The sequence below is a fragment of the Ochlerotatus camptorhynchus genome, unplaced genomic scaffold (assembly GCF_037179485.1).
Source record: "Ochlerotatus camptorhynchus isolate MF236.1 unplaced genomic scaffold, CSIRO-AGI_Acam_v1.1 ptg000677l, whole genome shotgun sequence".
NCBI classification, from domain to species: Eukaryota; Metazoa; Arthropoda; class Insecta; order Diptera; family Culicidae; genus Ochlerotatus; species Ochlerotatus camptorhynchus.
Genome location: NW_027041154.1, coordinates 18504 through 41248, shown reverse-complemented (window position 1 = coordinate 41248; position 22745 = coordinate 18504). Strand labels below are relative to the sequence as shown.

The 22745-nt window shown below is 40.0% G+C and overlaps 1 protein-coding gene across 1 annotated transcript in view; it reads left to right on the top strand.

Annotated features, from left to right (window-relative positions):
- Window positions 1-22745, top strand: part of Balat (Beta-alanine transporter) — a 51865-nt gene that overhangs the window by 16819 nt on the left and 12301 nt on the right. Inside the window, exon 2 of the mRNA XM_065238000.1 lies at window positions 10922-11017. Within this exon, the coding sequence (XP_065094072.1) occupies window positions 10922-11017 (96 nt within the window). The remainder of the gene's footprint in view (window positions 1-10921; window positions 11018-22745) is intronic.

Here is a 22745-nt window from a genome sequence, read left to right as displayed (position 1 = left end):
GTAGAATGCTATAAAACCGCGATAAAACTTGCAATGTTGCTTGGGAAGTGAGTTATTCAACATTTTATATTTTTTTGTATTGCCAACTTTGGTTAGCTATATTTTTTTAATCTTAATGTGGTTTTCTGATTTCAATATACCAAATGAAAGATTAAAGTCTTAGCTATCAATGCTCTTTGAAAAAGAACTCGATTAAAGTTAATTATCATACATTAAAATTGAAAAGTATGTTGAAAGTACCGAAAAAATTGGTGAAATTTCATACATTTTAGTGTTTTTAAGTTGAATATTTTCATTTCTGTTTAATTAGTTGTTCTACAAAACATTTTCCATGCAGTTCTCTAGATTTGTGCCTTTGGTAGTAACCTTGTAGGCTTTATGGTTTCTTCGTAATTATTGATTTAAAACAGCCATAAAAACTTGTGACGTTTTCATAAAATGCGCTATAGTCACCCTATTCGTTCGTAAGTTCGACTGTTGCAGTGGACTACGCACATGACAATTTGGTAGAATGTTATTGTAAATGTTTAGCTACATTCTTAACTTTTGATTACCGCACATCTCCTGCGCCGAAAGAAAACATAACTGCGGAGATGTTTCGCGGTATCGAATATTGCTCAGTCTCAGCAGAAAACACAACGAGAGACACCGAATCGGCGAATTCTGAGAGCGGAAGGAAGAGAAGAAGTAGGTAGTGGTAATAAGTCGATGTCCCTTTGGCAAACTCTTGACCCCCCTTCTGATGAAATTAATTTGAGTAATCAATTTGATTTGCTCACGGATGATGAGAATGATCCATCATCCCAGAAAAATTCTAGTAAACTTTCCCGGCTTAATGCCAAGAAAGAAAAGATTCCCCCTATTGTGATAACCACTACCGATTTCCATGCTCTTCGCATGGAACTTGTGAATTTCGTGAAAGTTAAGTTTTCACTACAAATTGGACGTCGGGGTGAATGCCGTGTATTGGCTGAAACCTTGGACGGATTTAAATGTCTTCTCAAGTATCTTACTGAGAAGAAGCACACATTTTTTACTTACGACACCAAAACTGAACGTGTGTTCAAGGTTGTCATGAAAGGACTGCCCAGTGGTGAATCCCTGGATCAGATCAAAGATGAACTGGCAAAATTACTTGGAGTTGTGCCACTCCAAGTAATCAAAATGAAAATGAAATCCCGTCCTGGCGATTCGCGCAACGGGATTTCTAATGATTTTTATTTAGTTCACTTCAAGTCTAGTGAACTAAACAACCTTAAGGCCTTAGAAAAAGCTAGCCTTATGCTCCATGTCCGAGTGAAGTGGGAACACTTCAGGAAGACTGGAGGAAATTTCCAAAACCTCACTCAGTGCCGTAAGTGCCAGAGATGGGGTCACGGAACTAAAAATTGCTACATGCCAGCTAAATGCATGAATTGTGGTGATTCCTCTCACGCAAAGGACGACTGTCCTGTGAAGGAAGATCCTAAGAAATTTAAATGTTCAAATTGTGGTGAAAACCACAAATCCAATTTTTGGGAATGTAAGACTCGCAAAGCGATCCTACAATCTCGTTCTAACCGACAGGTAGGAAACGCTCCACGTTTCCGAACAGGTACAAATTCCTCTGCTGTTAACAACGGTCAGCGAGGAACAAATTCTACATTCGTACCCGTAGGTACAAATATCACCCCTGCTTCAAATGTTTCATCTGTACCTACTCCCCTCGCTGCTAACAATGTTCAGCGAGTTAATGGAGCTACCTATGCTGCTATTGCAGCGGGTAGAAATCAAAATACTAACCAACGTTCTAACGGAAATTTTGACAATTTTGACTTAGGAAGCATTACTGCCCCTAAAATGGAATTTTTACAGAAATCATTAATTGACATGATTTCTGATATGCTTAAATCTAACTCCATGTTTGATGCTATTCAAACTGGAGTAAAATTTGCTAATAATATTGTCATGACTTTAAAATTCAGTAATGGATTTTAAAGCATTAAACATTTTAAATTGGAACGCTCGATCTCTTAAAGATAATGAAGACGAGCTATTTAATTTTTTGAGAGTTCATAACGTGCATATTGCCGTTATAACTGAAACGTTCCTTAAACCTGACCATAAGGTTAAGAAGGACGCAAATTACTTGATTTATAGAAATGATCGTCTTGATGGACCCTGTGGTGGCGTTGCCATCATTATTCATAGACGAATCAAGCATAAAATTCTTTCTTCATTTGAAACCAAAGTTTTTGAAACTTTGGGAGTTTCTGTTGAAACAAAATTTGGACAACTTACGTTTATAGCTGCCTATTTGCCATTCCAATGCGTAGGCCAGCAAAAGAATTTTCTCAAGGGTGACCTCCAGAAACTTACCCGTCATAGGTCTAAATTCTTCATTATTGGTGATTTTAATGCAAAACACCGCTCATGGAATAATGCTCAAAGCAATTCCAATGGTAATATTCTGTTTGATGATTGTTCTGCAGGTTATTACACTATTCAATATCCAAACAGCCCAACATGCTTTTCTTCTGCAAGAAATCCCTCAACTATTGATTTGGTCTTAACTGATTCATGTCATCTTTGTAGCCAATTGGTTACCCATGCTGACTTCGGTTCTGATCACCTTCCAGTAACTTTTGAAATATCCCAAGAAATAATTTCTAATCCCAACAGCTTTACTTTCAATTACCATAGGGCTGATTGGGAGCAATATCGAACATTTATGGAATATAACTTCGATCCAAACATTCCTTTGCAAACCAAAGATGAAATTAATTATGCTCTTGAATCTCTGACTACTTCTATAGTTGAAGCAAGAGCTGCCTCAGTACCAAAATGCGAGGTTAAATTCGATTCAATTATAATAGACGATGATCTTCAGCTCTTGATCCGTCTTAAAAATGTCCGTAGGAGACAATTTCAAAGAACACGCGATCCTGCCATGAAAGTTATCTGGCGGGATTTGCAAAAACAAATTAAAATGCGATTCTCTGCCCTGAGGAACAAAACTTTTGAAAATAATGTTTCTAAATTAGACCCGAGTTCCAAACCCTTTTGGAAACTCACAAAAATTTTGAAAAAACCTCAAAAGCCAATTCCAGCGCTTAAAGAAGGTGGTAAAATTTTGATCACAAATTTGGAAAAAGCTCAGAAACTTGCTAAGCAATTCGAGAGTTCCCATAATTTCAGTTTGGGTCTTACTAGTCCTATTGAGAATCAGGTTGCTCGGGATTTTCGGAATATTTTCTCTCGGGAAAATATTTTTGATGATTCCTGGGGGACTGATTTGGACGAAGTAAGGTCTATAACTAAAAAATTTCAAAATATGAAAGCTCCAGGTGATGATGGAATTTTCTATATCCTCATCAAAAAACTCCCAGAGAGTACCTTGTCTTTCCTGGTAAAATTATTTAATAGATGTTTCCATTTGGCATACTTTCCTGATAAATGAAAAAATGCAAAAGTTGTTCCAATTTTGAAGCCGGATAAAAATCCAGCTGAAGCTTCTAGCTACCGTCCAATAAGTTTGCTTTCTTCAATAAGTAAACTTTTTGAAAAAATAATTTTGAATAGAATGATGCTTCACATCAATACGAACTCAATTTTTGCAGATGAGCAGTTTGGATTTCGCCATGGGCATTCAACTACTCATCAACTCTTGAGAGTTACCAATTTAATTCGTTCAAACAAATCTGAAGGCCACTCAACTGGAGTTGCTCTTCTAGACATAGAAAAAGCATTCGACAGTGTTTGGCATGAAGGTTTGATTGCTAAATTGAAAAAGTTTAATTTTCCACTTTACATTATGAAATTAGTTCAAAATTATTTAACTGACAGAACCCTGCAGGTAAATTATCAAAATTCCAAATCTAATCGACTACCTGTTAGAGCAAGAGTTCCTCAGGGTAGCATTCTTGGGCCTATATTGTATAATATTTTCACTTCGGACCTCCCTGATTTGCCTCAGGGTTGCCACAAATCTTTGTTTGCTGATGACACAGGCATTTCCGCTAAAGGAAGAAGTCTTCGTGTTATTTGCAGCAGACTTCAGAAAAGTTTAGATATTTTCTCTTCTTATTTACAAAAATGGAAGATTTCTCCCAACGCTTCCAAAACTCAACTTATAATATTTCCACATAAGCCCAGGGCTTCCTTTTTGAAACCTAGTAGTAGTCACATAGTCACTATGAACGGAGTTCCAATTTCCTGGTCAAACCAAGTGAAATATCTTGGATTAATACTTGACCATAAATTAACTTTTAAAGATCACATTGAGGGCATTCAAGCCAAATGTAACAAATATATAAAATGTTTGTATCGTCTTATTAACAGGAAATCCAAACTTTGCCTGGCGAATAAACTTCTAATATTTAAACAAGTTTTTAGACCGGCCATGCTTTACGCTGTGCCAATATGGTCTAGTTGTTGCACTACCAGGAAAAAATCACTTCAAAGGATTCAGAACAAAATTCTGAAGATGATTTTGAAGTTGCCTCCCTGGTACAGTACTACCGAAGTACATAGAATTTCGAATGTTGAGACTTTAGCACAAATGTCCAACAAAATAATTAATAATTTCCGGCAAAAATCGTTACAATCCTCAATTGCAACGATTAATTCCCTTTATACTTAGATAAGATTTAGTTTTAGTTATTTAGTTTTAAGCTATCAATTGTTATACTGACATGCAGGTTTAAAAAACCTGTTTAAAATACTGAATTGCCAAGACAGGAACAATGTAAAAACAATTAGATATATATCATAACAATTAAGGCTGGTAAGTTACTGTAGTAACTGGAGCACCTAGGTTAAAAATGAAATGTAATTTATTTTGAATTTGGAACAAATAAAGAGTTAAAAAAAAAAAAAAAAAAAAAAAAGTCGATGTCCCTTTTATTTCATAGCACTCTCAGCTCAGCTGCGGTGCTGTTTTGATGGAGGAGTGTGGAGCTCCGCTGCTTCTGTATACACACTTAGATTTTTTTACAGGAGTTAGTATTTTTACTGGTTTTTGGATTACTGACTCGGTTAAAATTCAAATGACTGTTATTCGTAAAGATTGGATAAAATCAAAAAAAAAATATATTTTTCATAATTACACGGGGTTAACAGAAGTTAGTCTCTAAATTTTCGTAACACATTTTCTCAACTTTGAATTTTTCACAGATTTTTTTTAAATTTTACCGAAGAGTTCCGCTATTTAAAAACTCGGTAAAAATTACTGACTCGATAAGTGTGTACTGATGTGTGGTTGGTGAAGAGGCTAGCATGTGGAGGATATTCTCGGGCTAGTGAATGCCACCCATCCCCACTTATAATTCAGTAATACACTATTTCAGTGCTAACATTTGAAAACGGCACAAAAGCCATTTGTAAACAACTTCTACTTGAAGTACACCCACGCGACACAACAGCAACATCGGGTAGGGGAAATTTTCCCCTTCCTAACGATGCTGTTAGTTTGCGTGGGCGTTCTTCGGGTAGCGAGTAAAGGGCCCACAAACCATTTGTTTACAAATGGCTTTTGCGCCGTTTTCAAATGTTAGCACTGATTTATTCATTTCTGTTTGATATGTTTACAAAGTTTGCAAACAGAAATGACCATTGCAGTGTAGTTACCAATTTTCCAAATCATAGACTTCAGACAACTGTTCAAAGTCCCAGATTTTTTTATAACGGAATTATGAACAAAAAACCAAAGACCACTATGACAAACGCGACCGGTCTGAAGGGATCTTTACATAGAAATTGTTTTAAGGTGATAAGATCCAGAACCTCGGGCTCTGGTTCCACTTCGCTTTTCCCAGGAGGCCATTATCTGCTACCGGAAAACATACAATAACAAAACTGTGATGATAATTTAGTGCCTCAAATCGCAATAGTGCCCGAGATTAACTCCCTAGAAAACTCGAAGTGGCAGTGAAAGTGCCTGTGGACGCTGAATCGTATCACCTTAAGAACTCAGTATGTTTCATTCCCAGGTTGGAAATTTTCTCAACTTCCCTGGGCATAGAGTATCACTGTGCTTGTAATAATACAGATTCATACATTGGTAGGCATAGAAAGCTTTCAATTAATTACTTGACTGAGTTCTTAAGGTATACTGAGTTCTTAAGGTGGTATGGTTCAGCGTCCACAAATCATAGGCACTTTCACTGCCACTTTGAGGCACTAAATTATCATCACAGTTTTGTTATTGTATGTTTTCCGGTAGCAGATAATGGACTCCTGGAAAAAGCAAAGTGGAACAAGAGCCCGAGGTTCTGGATCGCATCACCTTAAAACTATTTCTATGTAAAGATCCCTTCAGACCGATCACGTTTGTCATAGTGGTCTTTGGTTTTTTGTTCATGATTCCGTTCTGGGACTTTGAACAGTTATCTGAAGTCTATGACTTGGAAAATTGGTAACTACACTGCAATGCTCATTTCTGTTTGCAAACTTTGTAATCATATCAAACAGAAATGAATAAATAGTGTATTACTGAATTATAAGTGGGGATGGGTGGCATTCACTAGCCCGAGAATACCCTCCACATGCTAGCCTCTTCACCAACCACACATCAGTACACACTTATCGAGTCAGTAATTTTTACCGAGTTTTTAAATAGCGGAACTCTTCGGTAAAATTTAAAAAAAATCTGTGAAAAATTCAAAGTTGAGAAAATGTGTTACGAAAATTTAGAGACTAACTTCTGTTAACCCCGTGTAATTATGAAAAATATATTTTTTTTTTGATTTTATCCAATCTTTACGAATAACAGTCATTTGAATTTTAACCGAGTCAGTAATCCAAAAACCAGTAAAAATACTAACTCCTGTAAAAAAATCTAAGTGTGTATACAGAAGCAGCGGAGCTCCACACTCCTCCATCAAAACAGCACCGCAGCTGAGCTGAGAGTGCTATGAAATAAAAGGGACATCGACTTATTACCACTACCTACTTCTTCTCTTCCTTCCGCTCTCAGAATTCGCCGATTCGGTGTCTCTCGTTGTGTTTTCTGCTGAGACTGAGCAATATTCGATACCGCGAAACATCTCCGCAGTTATGTTTTCTTTCGGCGCAGGAGATGTGCGGTAATCAAAAGTTAAGAATGTAGCTAAACATTTACAATAACATTCTACCAAATTGTCATGTGCGTAGTCCACTGCAACAGTCGAACGTACGAACGAATAGGGTGACTATAGCGCATTTTATGAAAACGTCACAAGTTTTTATGGCTGTTTTAAATCAATAATTACGAAGAAACCATAAAGCCTACAAGGTTACTACCAAAGGCACAAATCTAGAGAACTGCATGGAAAATGTTTTGTAGAACAACTAATTAAACAGAAATGAAAATATTCAACTTAAAAACACTAAAATGTATGAAATTTCACCAATTTTTTCGGTACTTTCAACATACTTTTCAATTTTAATGTATGATAATTAACTTTAATCGAGTTCTTTTTCAAAGAGCATTGATAGCTAAGACTTTAATCTTTCATTTGGTATGTTGAAATCAGAAAACCACATTAAGATTAAAAAAATATAGCTAACCAAAGTTGGCAATACAAAAAAATATAAAATGTTGAATAACTCACTTAGCAGTCATTTCCGACCCTATGTTTCATGGGGATTTTTTCATAACTTTAAGAGCCCTATCTACCCTAAAAATATGTAAAACCCGGAACCAAACACCCTGTATAAGCCCAGCCAAACAGACATTACACTCGCAATTTGTTTATCGAACAAGCATTTAATGGTCAATTTAAAAGTATCTTAGTTGGTAGTACCGCCACCTAGTCAATTTCCTTGCGTTTGACGTTTACACATTACCGCCATCTCTTCAGCGTACTACCCACCACAGTATACTCAACAGATGGCGGTAATGTTTTAGCGACGATGTTTTACAGTGAAAAATATTCAATGTGTTATGTCTGTTTGTCTGTGATATAAGATACACCGGGGCATGTGGGAATGCGGGGTATGTGGGAATGGTGGATGTAACTCATTGTAACAATAATTTCTAGTATCAAACCCGTCTGAAAATTTAACCTATAGTAACAAAGCATACATTGTATAGAAAACAATAATTATTGTTTTCGTCCCCATCACCAGGAAGCAATTTTTGTCAACATATCACTTTTAACTAGCAAAGAAAGTTAGGCACACTTATTTTTATGCAGCAAGTTTTAAATAGTTTGCATCGTCAGTACATGAGTCCCAAAAGCCACGGTAATTTGCAGCACCCGGGGCAAGTCAGACCTACCAAAATCAAAGTTTTTAAACCAATGTTATCGTTTCTTTTCGAGCATATCGTGATTTTTTTTTTATTTTTTTTTTCGAAAACATTACATTTTAATCTAATGTACACCTGGTCACCGGTCACCTGTCACCAGCTTAACAATCTATTTCAGTCATAATTGTAAATAAAACTTTGTTATATAAAGTAATGTATAGCGAACCCCGTAACGTGGGTTGATCACCTTTTCGTGATAAAGGGTGTCCACGATGAAATTGCCACACTATGAAATTGCTCTAACTTTTAACCGTTGGGTAGAATTTAATGAAAATTTGGGTGGATTTAGTTCATAGTGCATTATTTACATCCTGCAAGTTTTAAAGTCCTGTGATCAAAACTCGCGGAAATGGAGTCGAAAGAACAGCTCGTGCGTGATAAAATCTTGCGCATTCATCACGAGAACAAGGATCTCTCGCATCGTTCCATCGCTAAAACGTTGGGAATCGTGAATTCCACGGTGTCGCGAGTGATTAAGCGGTTCGAGGAACGGTTGACCACCGATCGGAAGCCCAGAAGTGAAGGAAAAAGTATTCCGTACAACACCAAAAATCACAACCGCGTAGTTGGGGCCTTCAACCGAAATCCGAACGCCTCCGTTAGGGATGTGACTAAGAAGCTGCACCTAAGCCGAAGTTTTGTCCAGAAGGCCAAAACTAAGGCTGGGCTTCGAACGTTCAAGGTACAAAAGGCCCCTAATCGCGACGAGAAGCAGAACAAGTCCGCCAAAACCCGTGCCAGGAAGTTGTACCTCAACATGCTGACGAAAGTTGAATGCTGCATCATGGACGACGAAACATATGTGAAGGCCGACTTCAAACAGATCCCCGGCAACCTGTTTTTCACGGCCAAGGATAAGTTCAGCGTTCCGGAGCATGTCCGCACTCAGAAGATGTCCAAATTTGCGAAGGAATTCCTGGTTTGGCAAGCCATCTGCACGTGCGGGAAGCGGAGTGCACCTTTCGTGACCCAGGACACGATGAACGGACAGGTGTACATAAAAGAGTGCCTCCAGAAGCGGCTGCTTCCTCTCCTGAAGGCCCACAACGTCCCAACAATCTTCTGGCCGGATTTGGCCTCATGCCACTACTCCAAGGACGTGCTGAAGTGGTATGCGGACAATAAGGTCAATTTCGTGCCGAAAATGTTCAACCCTCCCAACACTCCGGAGCTCCGCTCCATCGAGAAGTACTGGGTGATTATGAAGCAGCACCTTCTTAAACGACCTAAGGTGGTGAAGACAGTCGAGGAACTGAAGAAAGTATGGGTTTACATGCAAAAAACGGTTGATTCACAGGTTGTGCAGAATCTTATGGCCGGGGTTAAGGCCAAGGTGCGGGCATTTGCGTATGGACTGTAAATAAAATACGAGTAAAATGGTAAAATGAAGTTTAATAGTTATTTCTCAATCTCTGAAAATTTGATGGCAATCGGATGAAAACTCGAATTTTGCGAATCAATTTTGTGTGTGGCAATTTCATCGTGGACACCCTTTACGTTACGGAATGTAAGATCTACCACCGATTCCTAGTCTTGACTACTTCCAATTAGGGGAACAGAACACATCTTAGTCCTTGTCCTTGTTACTTTTTATGACTTGTTGATATACTGATAAGTCCTCGGGTTGCCTGGACCGAGGATGATCTTGAAACAAAGAAAAAACGAGTTAACTAGTCTTCACCTACGAACGAAAACCAATCTCTGATCACGTCTCCCTTTGGAAGGGAAGTAAAGCCGTTGGTCCCAAGTTTATGAGTTGATGGATTGATAGGTAGGGTCCAGGTGTGAGAGCTACCTCCCTGGCGTCGGTAGCATTGGTACTCAGTACGGAAAACAAGATCGAGGGAAAGCAAATTAAGGGAAAAAAAATCATAGAGGTTTGACTCTGTCTACATAATATATTCTGTTCTGTTCGTATGCGAACTGCTATCTTTACGAAGCGTTACGGTATGCGTGGATGATCCATTTCCAAAAAATATGTACTTCAATCACATATTCACTTGAAAAATTATATATATTGATGATCAACTAACATAAATTTATATTTTTCCTGAGAACTATTGCGGATTTTTTGAAAATCATTTTCAGAATCTTTTCATGTTGAATACACTTGCCCCGGTGCACCTTAAATATATATTTTTCTATTTGTACGAGGATTCTGAAAAAATTGGGTCGTATGAATAAAAAAGTTTACTTCACTGTCCCCATAAGAAAAGCACCGTAACATAAACTCATTTTATTCATACGGCCCATTTAAATGAAGGTCCATGTTTTACCGAACGTTAAGCTGTTAAGGTAATTATTTCTACACTCTTATAGTTTTATTTGCCGAGTCTCGTTAATTCTGCCATTACCGACCATCTCGGCATTATTTTTTACTGAAATCTCAGCAAAAGTGACGTTTGATTGCTGAGTCTAGGAAAATGTTTCTCTGAATCTAAGTAAAATTTATTGCCGAACTGCATGGTAGTGTCACAAATACCATGTTTCAACAAACTAATGTAAGCGTGTTAGTGCGTGTAAGAAATAGAATATCTCTAACTTAATTTCCAATTAAATCCAAACATAGGCTTTTCCATGCATCAATTCAATTGCAGTTCGATAATTTTTGCTACAAATTTTCAAACTCATACATTTCCAATATTCCTTTAGTCAACTGTTCATTGCAGCGATACCTAATCATTGGTGTAGGATACCGGAGCTTGAGCGATTACAACCATGGGCTGCAAAAATTGCCAAGGAATTAAGGTACGTTATTGAAAATATAGGCTGATTGTTGTTTTGGCCAAAACCCTTTTGTAAAACACTTGAATATATTATTTTTTGTTTCGTATCGTAGGTGCCCAAATTTTGTTATTTAAAAACATAGAAAATGTTTGCACGTTTGGGAAAGGTAAAACAAACGCAACTAATAGGAGACACTAAAGCATGATTAATTTAGAATTTGAACAACGTCAATGCAATATCTACTTTGGAGTATATACATACCATACCAATCAGGCTAAGGCATTGATGTCAGAAGAAGTCGTCTCTACCCTACTCGATCCACGGCCACACGGCGCAGGTCGCCTTTTACTTGGTCGATCCACCTTGCCCGCGCCCTGCGCGCCTCTTCTTCTTGTTCCAGTTGGGTCGCTATCGAGAACCATTTTCACTAGATCGTCGTCCGGCATTCTTACGACGTGCCCAGCCCACCGTAGTCACCCATCTTTTGCAGTGTTTGGTTATCCCAGCAGCTGATACAAATCGTGGTTCATTCGCCTCCTCCACGTACCGTCTTCCACCTGCACTCCATCGTAGATGGCGTCCTCCAGAGTCCAAAATAGGCACGATTCCCTGACATAATACGTCTTTGAATTTCTCTGTTGGTATCATTTTCGGTGACCACCTCGATTTCGTCACCGTCAATCTGAACGCGGCGTGGGAGTCTAGCATTGTCTTCCCTAGAACCTCTTCCTCTCATGTGTTTCGTCTTCAATGCTTTGATGGCAAGTCTGCCTGGCTTCAGTTTTCATTCTGATGTACGTATCCACCATCGTCTCATCAATGTCATCGGTGAATCCAAGAAGCAGGATGGGCTTCCTGAAGATCGTGCAACTCGTGTTTATCCCAGGTCTTCTTATCATACCTTCCAACGCGATGTTGATTAGCAGACACGCAAGTCCATCACCTTGCCGTTACCCACTTCGATATTCAAAGGGATTCGAGAGTGCCCCGATACTCGAACAACGCACATCACTCGATCCATCGTTGCCTTGACCAAAAGCATCAGCTTATCCAGAAATCCATACTCGTGCATAATCTACCATTGCTTTTTATAAATTGGTCGTACGACACCTTCCATCCACTCCTCTGATAATATCTCTTCCTCCCAAATCTTGGCTTCACTACCGTATTTTAACAGCACACATGGTAGTTGGTCAACACCAGCTGCTTTGTTGTTTTTCAACCGACCAACTTCTTGTAGATCATAACCGTACCACCTGCTGTCATAGTACTGCTTCCATCTCTCTATCACCCAACACTCGTTCGTGAGAAGATTACCTTCCAAGTCCTTGTACATATCGACATGCGGCACGTAGCCTTTGCATGAACTATTGAGCTTCTCGTAGAACTTTACGTGTGTCGTTTACGCGGCACAGCTGTTCCATTGCCACGTGATCTCGACCTTCTTGCTGGTCCTTCTTCCTTTGAAAATCGTGTTTTGTCTGTTCCGAGCTGGTCTGTACCGCTTTACATTCAATCTCGTGCAGTGCTGCATCATCTCACCCATGCTGCATTCTTCTCATCTACTAATAGTTTGCATTTGCTCAGTGATTTCTTCGGTTCGGGGTCGCAGTACCTAGTGCCGCTGAAATAGTACAACCTATAGCGGAACGGATGTTGCTCCAGCCATCTGTGCCAAGCTCAGAAACACTTTAAAAGAATGCGTTTTTCAGCATTTTATAAAAAATATTTTAAATAACATTTTCTCAAATTTTGGTTTTAGAAATGTGCAGCGAGATGGTGCTGCCGTCGTCTAAGTGATGGCATCCCCGACGTCAAGTGGTTTGCGGGCCAAAACGATTTGTAGCCGGTGGTAGTCCTGTAACAAAATGGATGAAAGTTTCATAAGCTAGAATGTTTAAAAAGCCGATTGTAAAAATATTGATTCTTGGCAAAATGGTGCGCGTTTGAAAAAAGTGGTCTGATTTTCGGCAAAAATATCAAATATAATCGTTAATTATATAAAAAAAAACTTTTACAGATAAAGATAAAAACTCAGGTAATTCACTAAAAAAAGAATGCAGAACAAATTACAACAAATTCAAGTCGATTAATTAATTAGAAATATGACTTTCGTTAACACCCGACTTGAAAAACATGGTTTCGAGAAAAATGCGATTAAAGATAAATTTCATGGTAGTCCCCTAGTATCCACCCTAAAATAATGCGAAAGAAAGTGTTTCCGGGGTTTTTTCCCTCAGTGTAGTTTTTGGCAAGTCAACCTCCTTTGAGTATTGTCTGTATTTGTTGTAAAAAGTTTACCTGTCAAACTGGTTTTTAATTTATCGGACTACTGTTTTCGCATTGTGGTGAATGTTTTCTGTGTCGAAGCATTAAAGTTAAAGACATTCCGTGAGATTTAGGTGCAGTAATTTGTGATTGTGTGTAGTGCCTTTGATCTTTTATTGGTCGTACGCATACATAGACAGTACCCCGCTGCGCACTTATTTTTTAACATCTGGCCCTCTGGGAGTGAATAGGAGAACTACATTTGAAGTCATCTCTTCTGCCTATATTTCGGCGTTCGCAATATTAATTCACCACTCAGGATGGCATGCACTCGTTATCAGAAAGTCATTTCGAAGACTGACCGTATAACTTGCCTTGGTTACTGTGGATGCTCATTTCGTGTGTTCTGTGCGCAAGTGGATCAACCGCTGCTTGAAACTCTAGGAGAGCACGCGCGCAATGTATTTTGGATGTGTGATGACTGCGCTGATCTGTTTTCTAGTGATCATTTCCGGAACATGGTCCAGCGCAGTTCTGTCAAAAGCATCGATGAGACATCAATTAGCTCGCTAAAAGATGACATCATCAAACTAAGCGATGCAGTTAGCGCGCTCTCAGCCAAGGTTGACGCCAAACCTCTAACACCTATGGCGAAGCTAGATTGGAAAAACGTTAATTGGACTACCAACTCGAACGCACCGAAAAGAAAACGAGATGAGGATTCTGCCATCAAAATTCCTACCATTCGAGGAACTAAGCCAACCTGTGAACTGGTGAATGCTGTACAGCTGGACGATACGGATGAGTTTGTGTGGATCTATCTTTCTGCATTCCACCCCAGTACGACAGAAGTGGAAATCGCGACGCTCACTAGGGACTGCCTGAGCATGGATATGGATGCCAAACCAAAAGTGATCAAGTTGATTCCAAAAGGAAAAGACCTAGCCAGCTTGAGTTTCGTTGCATTCAAAGTTGGAGTGAATATCACACTGAAGGACGTTGCACTCTCAAGTAGTTCTTGGCCGGAAAATGTGTGCTTCCGTGAATTTGAAAATCACTCAAAAAACGAGAGGCGAATCGTCAGTATCAACCAACCTGTGAACGGCTCGGAGAAATTAGCGTGAAATGGATATCCACACCAGAACACACTGCCTACCGTATTAAGGAAGCCCCTGATCCACTCGACCCAGACGTGCTTCCTGGTTCCTGTCGTCGTAGTCGTTCTGGACCTGAGGTCGTAGTTGGTGACGGGGTCTTCCAACCGCTGTTTTCAGCCAACTTTCTGTTTCACAATATTGCTCCATCTACCGAACCTGCTGCATCCAGTACCGATCACCGCACCTACAAACCAGAACGCACTGCCTGCCGCCTCATGGAAGCCCCTGATCCCCTCAACTCAGGCGAGCATGCTGGTTCCTACCATCATAGTCGTTCTAGCCCTGTTGTTGAGGGTGGTGACGGGGTCTTCCAAACTTCAATGTCAGGCAAGTATGACTGCAATCGAAGCAATCCGGAACCTGACTTGCTCCCAAGTTTCAGCTCTGTTCGAGTGAATGCTGCAAACGTTAGTTCCCGTTCAATTGACCGGAATGGCAGAGAAACCACAACCGACACGATAGTTGCTTCGTGTGATCCGGAAAAATCTCAACTACATTTTTATTATCAAAACGTCCGAGGGCTTAAAACCAAAATCACCAACGTCTTCCAGTTTTGATGTGTTTGTTTTCACGGAAACATGGCTCGACCACCGAATTAAATCATGTCAATTGTTCGGTGATGGATTCAGCGTTTATCGAACCGATCGTTCTGCTTTGAACAGTACCAGGACACGTGGTGGAGGTGTTTTAATAGCTGTTTCTAAAAAACTCGAAGCAGCTTTAGTGCAAACCTCTTCGGGTGCAAGCATGGAGAGCATATGGGTAAAGATCTCATCCGAAACAAGGTCTATCTTCGTTCGTGTTACATACGTACCACCAGAGACGTCCGCTGATTGCGAGTGCATCCAATCTCACGCTAACATTGTTTCGGAAATTAATGAAATGATGGGTAGCAATTATGGGATCATCTTTTTCGGGGATTTCAATCTGCCTCGAATCGTCTGGAAATCAGTGAACAGTGAACAACGTCTACGCATTTGCTGATCCTCTTGCATCAATTTTTTCTCAAGCTTGCCGCATTCTTCTGGACAGCCTTGCTTTTGGAGGGTTGGGACAACGAAATATGATACGCAATCACTTGGACAGAACGCTTGATTTGATATTTTCGAACGACTGCATGACAGATTGCAGTTCAGTTGATGAGGCCCCGGAGTCGGTTGTGGATATCGATCCTCATCATCCAGCTCTTGTTTTCACGGTGTATTGTTCAGCAATCTTTCCATTTGTTGACAACGTCGATGAACATGATCGTGACTTTAGTAAAGTTGATTATGACGCACTCAACTCTATGCTTTCTCAAGTTGATTGGTCTACTGTTTGTCGGTGTAGCAACGTAGATGATGCTGTTAGTTGCTTCAACAGTATACTGCACGATTGCATCACATTCTGTGTTCCGTTGTCAAGACCTAGGAGAAAACCTGCTTGGTCCAATTCTCGCTTACAGTACCTTCGACGTATTCGTTCTAAGATGCTTAAACGCTTCTCGGGACGCAAAAATGGCATCACCAAACTGGCGTTTGCACTAGCTAGTCGCAACTATCGGAGCTATAACCGTTACTTGTACGGCGGATACGTAAGACGTGTTCAGGACAATCTGCGAAGAAATCCTAAACAGTTCTGGAATTTTGTAAACACTAAGCGAAATGAAAGCGGCCTTCCATCTACCATGCGCATGGAAGATCAATCTGCCTCCAACGCAGAAGCCAAATGTGAACTATTTGCTGCACGATTTGCGAGTGTTTTTCAGGCATCAACTGCATCTCCATCGGATGTTGAAACTGCGACAAGGTCCCTGCCCGTGGACGCATTCGACATTGATGTTTTCGATGTTAATCAGACGATGGTGGAGAATGCACTGAAGAAGCTGAAATCATCTCACCTGGACCGGACGGTATTCCTGCGTGCATATTGAAAAAATGTAGTGGCATGTTGATTACACCTCTGCAAGCTATATTCAACCTCTTTCTTCGAAGCCAGAAGTTTCCAATCGCTTGGAAGATGTCATACATGCAGCCTATCTTCAAGAAAGGCAGTAAAGTGGATGTGTCGAACTGTCGTGGAATAACTTCGTTGCCTGCCCGATCCAAATGCTTTGAGATAATTCTCAATGATGTTATGTTCCAGGCCTGTAAAACGTACATTTCAACATCTCAGCATGGATTTTTTATCGCAACGTTCAGTCATCACTAATCTGTCTGAATACACGTCGTTTTGCATCAGCGAAATGGAGCAAGGAGGTCAAATCGACAGCATATACACTGACATAAAGGCTGCGTTCGACTCAGTTAATCACGATATTCTGTTGGCTAAGCTGGAGCGACTAGGAGCATCTTCCAGAATTTGTAGTTGGCTGAGATCATATTTGACTGGCCGTCAATTGTTCGTGAAAATTGGATCAGCCGTGTCTGCACCATTCATTCCTCGATGTGGGGTGCCGCAAGGGAGCAATTTGGGGCCGCTGTTATTCGCGTTGTTCTTCAATGATGTGTCCCACGTTCTTCTGAATTGCTGCCTAATGTTCTACGCAGACGATTTGAAAATCTACCTGGTTGTTAGGAGCACCAATGATTGCCGTCAATTGTAACAACAGCTAGATTTGTTTGACAGTTGGTGTGCACTGAATCATCTAGCAGTCAGTGTGTCCAAATGCTGTATCATATGCTTTCGAAGAACGAGAAATCCTATCCTACATGACTATACTATCAATGGCACTGTACTGAATCGGGTTGATCATGTTAAAGACCTGGGTGTGGTACTGGATTATCAACTCACATTCAAAATGCACTATTCGGAAATAGTTGATGAAGGAAATCGTCAACTTGGATTTATGGTACTGGGTGTGGTACTGGATTATCAACTCACATTCAAAATGCACTATTCGGAAATAGTTGATAAAGCAAATCGTCAACTTGGATTTACTCTCAAGATAGCGAACGAATTTGATGACCCTCTGTGTTTGCGATCTCTGCATTGCTCGCTAGTTAGATCAATTCTTGAATTTGCTTCTGCCGTCTGGTCTCCGTACGATGCTGTGTGGATCTCACGAATTGAATCAGTGCAGCGGAAATTTGTGAGATGTGATCTACGAGGCTTGCCATGGACCGACTCATTACGAATACCACCCTACGAGCACCGCTGTGCGCTGCTTGGTATTGAACCGCTAGTGGATAGACGCAAGTTCAGCCAAGCTATCTTAGGAGCCAAAATTTTACGCTCCAAAATAGACTGCCCTGCATTGCTGAGTCAGCTCAACATCTACGAGTGCTGCGATCTAGACAGCTATTGCGCCAGCCAACGAGACGAACACAGTACGGATCCAACAATCCCATCGATTCGATAAGTCGAAGACTCCAAGACGATTACAGCTTGTTTGACTTCAATATCTCTACCAACGTCTTTCGAAACCGCCTACGGAATCGACCAGAATGATTTTGTTTTTTCTGTACAACGTGTTAAAGTTTTTTTTTAGTTAAGTTTTATTCATTAAGCCACGATGTCAGATGGATTTATACAATAAATACAAATACAAATACAAAACCAATTGTCACGTATTCTTTAGAGACTCTAAACTATCATTTAAGATCAAAAACAAAAATCCATTCTTGAACCCGCTACCGATTTTGATCGAGTCTCTTCATCGACTTTCTCTTTTGATAATCACGGCTTTACCAACCGATTTCACACTATTTATGCTACATAGTTTGATAAAGGAGATTATCATCTGTCATGCAGGATAACAACCACATCAAGGAATATGTTTTCCGTTGAGTTATTAGAGAAAGACAAAGTCGATGAAGAGAATCAAACAAAATCAGTTGCACCCCTTTGCCTCTAATCCCCTCAGTTTAGAGCAAGTGTAAAGTTCTAGTTGAGGCATAATAGCCATTCCGTCTCGCAATCTGAGCCGGTCAAGACGTGCTAGTCTCGTTGTACGACACTATTGTTTGTTATTTTTTGAGTTTTTCGCCACGCGAGGATTTATTCTCACCAAAGTTAGTTGACATCTTTTTTTGAGATTTTTTTTTTTTTCTTTTTTTCGTATTACTCTTTAGTAGAGTGAAACTAAATTTTTTCACCTTATTTTTATTTACTTTTTTTTTCTATTTTTGATATTATTTGAAATTACTGTATTTATTTGGAAAATATTTACCAAAAACACCATTGCGGCGATATTGAATGGATGAAAATGATAAAGGCGGGGGATGGTCGCTTTCCATCTCAGACGACGAAAATTCTCTTAATTTCCCCTCACACGAAAGTCTCGAGGACCATGTTGAAATGGATACCCTTGACGTTCCAGTTGACTCGCTCTCCAGCAAAAATACTGGAGCATATCCTAAGAAAAGTTAACGCCCACAGCCCTCTCCCCCAACATTTCTTCCTCGTCCACCTGCACCCTTCACACCATTGCCCCCGAAAAACTCTGTGCTTCCCCGCCTAAAGGCTTACCCAGAAACCCCGAAAGGCTCATGGGTTGTTTTTTTCCAGCCCAAACAAAAACCTTTGAGCATTCCGAGGATCTCTAAGGATCTAACAACGCATTTTTCGGCAATTACCGATATTTTCAAGGTGACACCAATAAAACTGCCCGTTACCGTTGATAACCGGAAGCAGGCTAACCAAATTGTTGTATGCGAGCTTTTTTCATTGGAATACCGAGTCTACATACCCAGTACCCGAGCAAAGTCGGTTAACAAAATGAAAGCAAATCGATATTAAAGTGTGCACTTCCTATCATAATGACAACTCATTTTGATTTCAAATGTTGCGACATAAGTCTGATATCATATTGTGCTTTCATTATGCAGTCAAGACTTTTTAAATGAAAGCAACTTAAGTTGAAGTTTTGCTGTTTACGTCTTGTTTAAAATTTAATTGAAATTCATCTGTCGTTGAACTACTGATTATTGTTTATTTGATTTGTTTAACACATTTTAAGTCATTCGTGACTTACCCGGGGTGAGATTGGAGCCCAAGTCTTTCAGCTTGAGAAACATGAATGGTAACCATTTACTCCAAGCCCGTATTCAGTTAAACATTATGAAAGCAAAATCAGTAATCAAATTGATTTCATTGAAAGCAGGATTAGTTTTCCGTTTGCTTCAACAGTGTAAAATTTTGCTCTCATTTTTGCTGTGTTAACCGTTAAGTCAACCAAAATGAGATCAACTGGAGTATTCACAATAAGTTACATCATAACAGCAAATTTTGATTTCAATTTGATCTTCAGCTTTGCTCGGGTAGTGAGGTAGAAATTGAGTGGTAACGGAAGAAGGTGATGATTTCTTGATGATCTTTAAAAACCGTGTTCTTCCGAGGGTGAAGATATTCGACTGCCTTCAAATGCAGTCAGTATCCATCGTAGGCTCCAAAAAATCTTATTTCTTGTTAAACTCGTTTCGTGAACCTTTTCGGGTTCAGCGTTACCTCACTACGTAGGTATTGGCAAACTTCGGCTGCCTGTATGTCTGTTTGTACCTCGGGCAATAAAACAAAAACGACCATTCATTTCACCAAAGCGATTTTTTTTTTAATTTTAACAGTCTCAAGTTTTTTTTTTTTCAAATGTTTGATTATATTTTAAAAATCGGTGTATTCTATTTAAATCCTAAAAATCTGTAATCTGTGAATACAGAATGTTGGTTTTAAAAACTCTGAAAAATCTGTAGAAATACAGATTTATCTGTAGTTTTGGTAAACCTGTAGTCCGTTTGTCTTTATAGGCAATACGAGAAAACGAGCCAAAAAACACACCACCGAAAAGCGTCATAAGGCCACTTGTATGGACCACCCTCCCCCCTTAGAAAAATCAAGAGGTAACGGAAATGCACCGAAACCCATTCCACAGGGTTTTAAACCTTGTAATTATGACAAGGACTTTTCGTCACTTCCAGGATCATCTAAAACCCCAGATGTCCCAGTTTTTCGGCCAGAAGTGCACCTGAATATTCAGCAAGAACATCCCCCCATGTTCACGTTTTCTGGTATTGTGGATAGCTTCTTCAGTATACTCAATATCTTTGACTCAACGAGGAGCATTATTAATTTAGTGCTGCCAATGGTGAAAACTCTTTTGAAGTAACTAGCTTCTAGGTGGTCCTTCATTGCATCGATTATATCCTTTGATGGATAACTCTCCGAATGAGGTCGGGGATATGATTTCTGTTCTTCAGTGGAACCGTAGAAGTCTTATACCAAAACTTGACGCTTTTAAATTTTTAGTTCACAACTCACTTTCTGATGCATTTGCCCTTTGTGAAACATGGCTCTCTTCAGAAAACGATCTTGCTTTCCACGATTTCAACATTATTCGCCTTGACCGCGCAGATTCGTATAGAGAGTGATTCTTGGGATCAACAAGCTCCATTCCTTTTAAAGAATCGATCTGCCTTCGGTGACAGGCATTGAAGTTGTTGCATGTCAGGTTAACATTCGAGGTAAATGCCTCAGTATTGCCTCAGTATATCTTCCACCGAGAACTGCGATTTCTCGTCAAAGTTTCTCGGATATCTGCACGGTTATTCCGGAGCCACGGTTGATCTTGAGAGATTTTAACTCTCATGGTACAGGCTGGGGGAAATTATACGATGACAACCGCTCAACCTTGATTTACGACATGTGCGACATCTTCAAAATGACAATTCTGAACACCGGGGAAGCAACACGAGTAGCCAACCTCCAGCAAAAGTAAGCACATTAGACCTCTCACTTTGTTCGAGTTCACTATCGTTGGATTGCTCGTGGAAAGTAATCCAAGATCCCTACGGTAGTGATCATTTGCCAATCAAATTTCTATTCAGTTGGTTGGTTCATCTTCTACTCGCTCGGTTGATATCGCGTACGATGTTACAAAAAACATTGACTGTGGAAAATTCACGACCACGGTTCTTGATGCCAGTCAATCGGTTGAAATACTTCCTCCACTGGACGAGTACTCCTTTCTCGCGCGGCTCATCATCGATTGTGCGCTGCGAGCACAGACGAAACGTGTTCCGGGTGTTTCCGTTCGCAACCGACCTTCCATACCGTGGTGGGATAAAGATTGCACCGACACGAACAGCGAGAAGTCCACCGCGTTTAAACGCTTCTGCAAACACGGTAAGGTCGGAGATTTCGAGCGGTACACCGACCTCGAGAAAACTTTTAAGGACTTGATTAAAGTAAAAAAAAAAAACGCGGTCGGCAGGAGAATGCGAAACGCGTCATCACCGGTTAATAAAGACAAGGAGTACTCAGACAGTTGGATATTCAGCTAACCGCGGAAAGTTTGCTCGGATTCGGTGTCGGTTCAAACCAACGTTCGTGATCGTCCGTCGGGTAGTAACGAAATAGATTCCCCGTTTTCGATGGTAGAATTCTCACTTGCTCTCCTCTCATGTAACAACTCAGCTCCAGGGATGGATAGAATCAAGTTCAACTTGCTCAAAAATGTCCCAGACGTCGCGAAGAGACGCTTGCTGAACTTATTCAATCGCGTCGGTTTATAACTCGTACCGTCCCATCGCGATGCTGTCCTGTATACGGAAATTGTTGGAGAAAATGATTCTTTTTCGTCTAGACAAATGGGTCGAGTCGAATGGTTTACTTTCAGATACACAATTTGGATTTCGGAGAGGCAAAGAAACGAGCGACTGTCTTGCGTTGCTTTCAACTGAAATTCAACTGGCCTATGCATAAAACAGCAAATGGGTTCAGTTTTCTTGGACATTAAGGAGGCTTTTAATTCTGTTTGTAACAATGTCCTTTCGGATAAACTCCACGATAGTGGGCTTTCATAAATTATGAATATCGAACATCTATTTGAGTAACTTGTTGTCTGAGAAATATATGAGCTTTTCTCATGGAAACTCGACAACTTCACGAATTAGTTACATGGGTCTCCCCCAGGGCTCATGTTTAAGCCCCCTTCTTTATAATTTCTATGTAAAAGACATTGATGGTTGTCTTGATGAAAAATGCTCGCTAAGGCAGCTTGCAAATGATGGCGTTGTTTCCGTCACAAGACCAATTGCACCGGACCAATTGCACCGGACCAATTGCACCGGACCAATTGCACCGGACCAATTGCACCGGACCTGCAAGATACCTTAGACAATTTGTCTACTTGGGCTATGAAGCTGGGTATCGAATTCTTTCGGGAGAAAACTGAGTTGATTGTTTTTTCGAGGAAGCATCATCCTGCACAGTTACAGCTTCAACTAAAGGGTAGAACAATCACTCAAAGTATATCTTTCAAGTATTTAGGTGTCTGGTTCGATTCGAAAAGCACGTGGGGAAAACATATTGCGTTTGTGAAACAAAAATGCCAACAAAGAATCAATTTT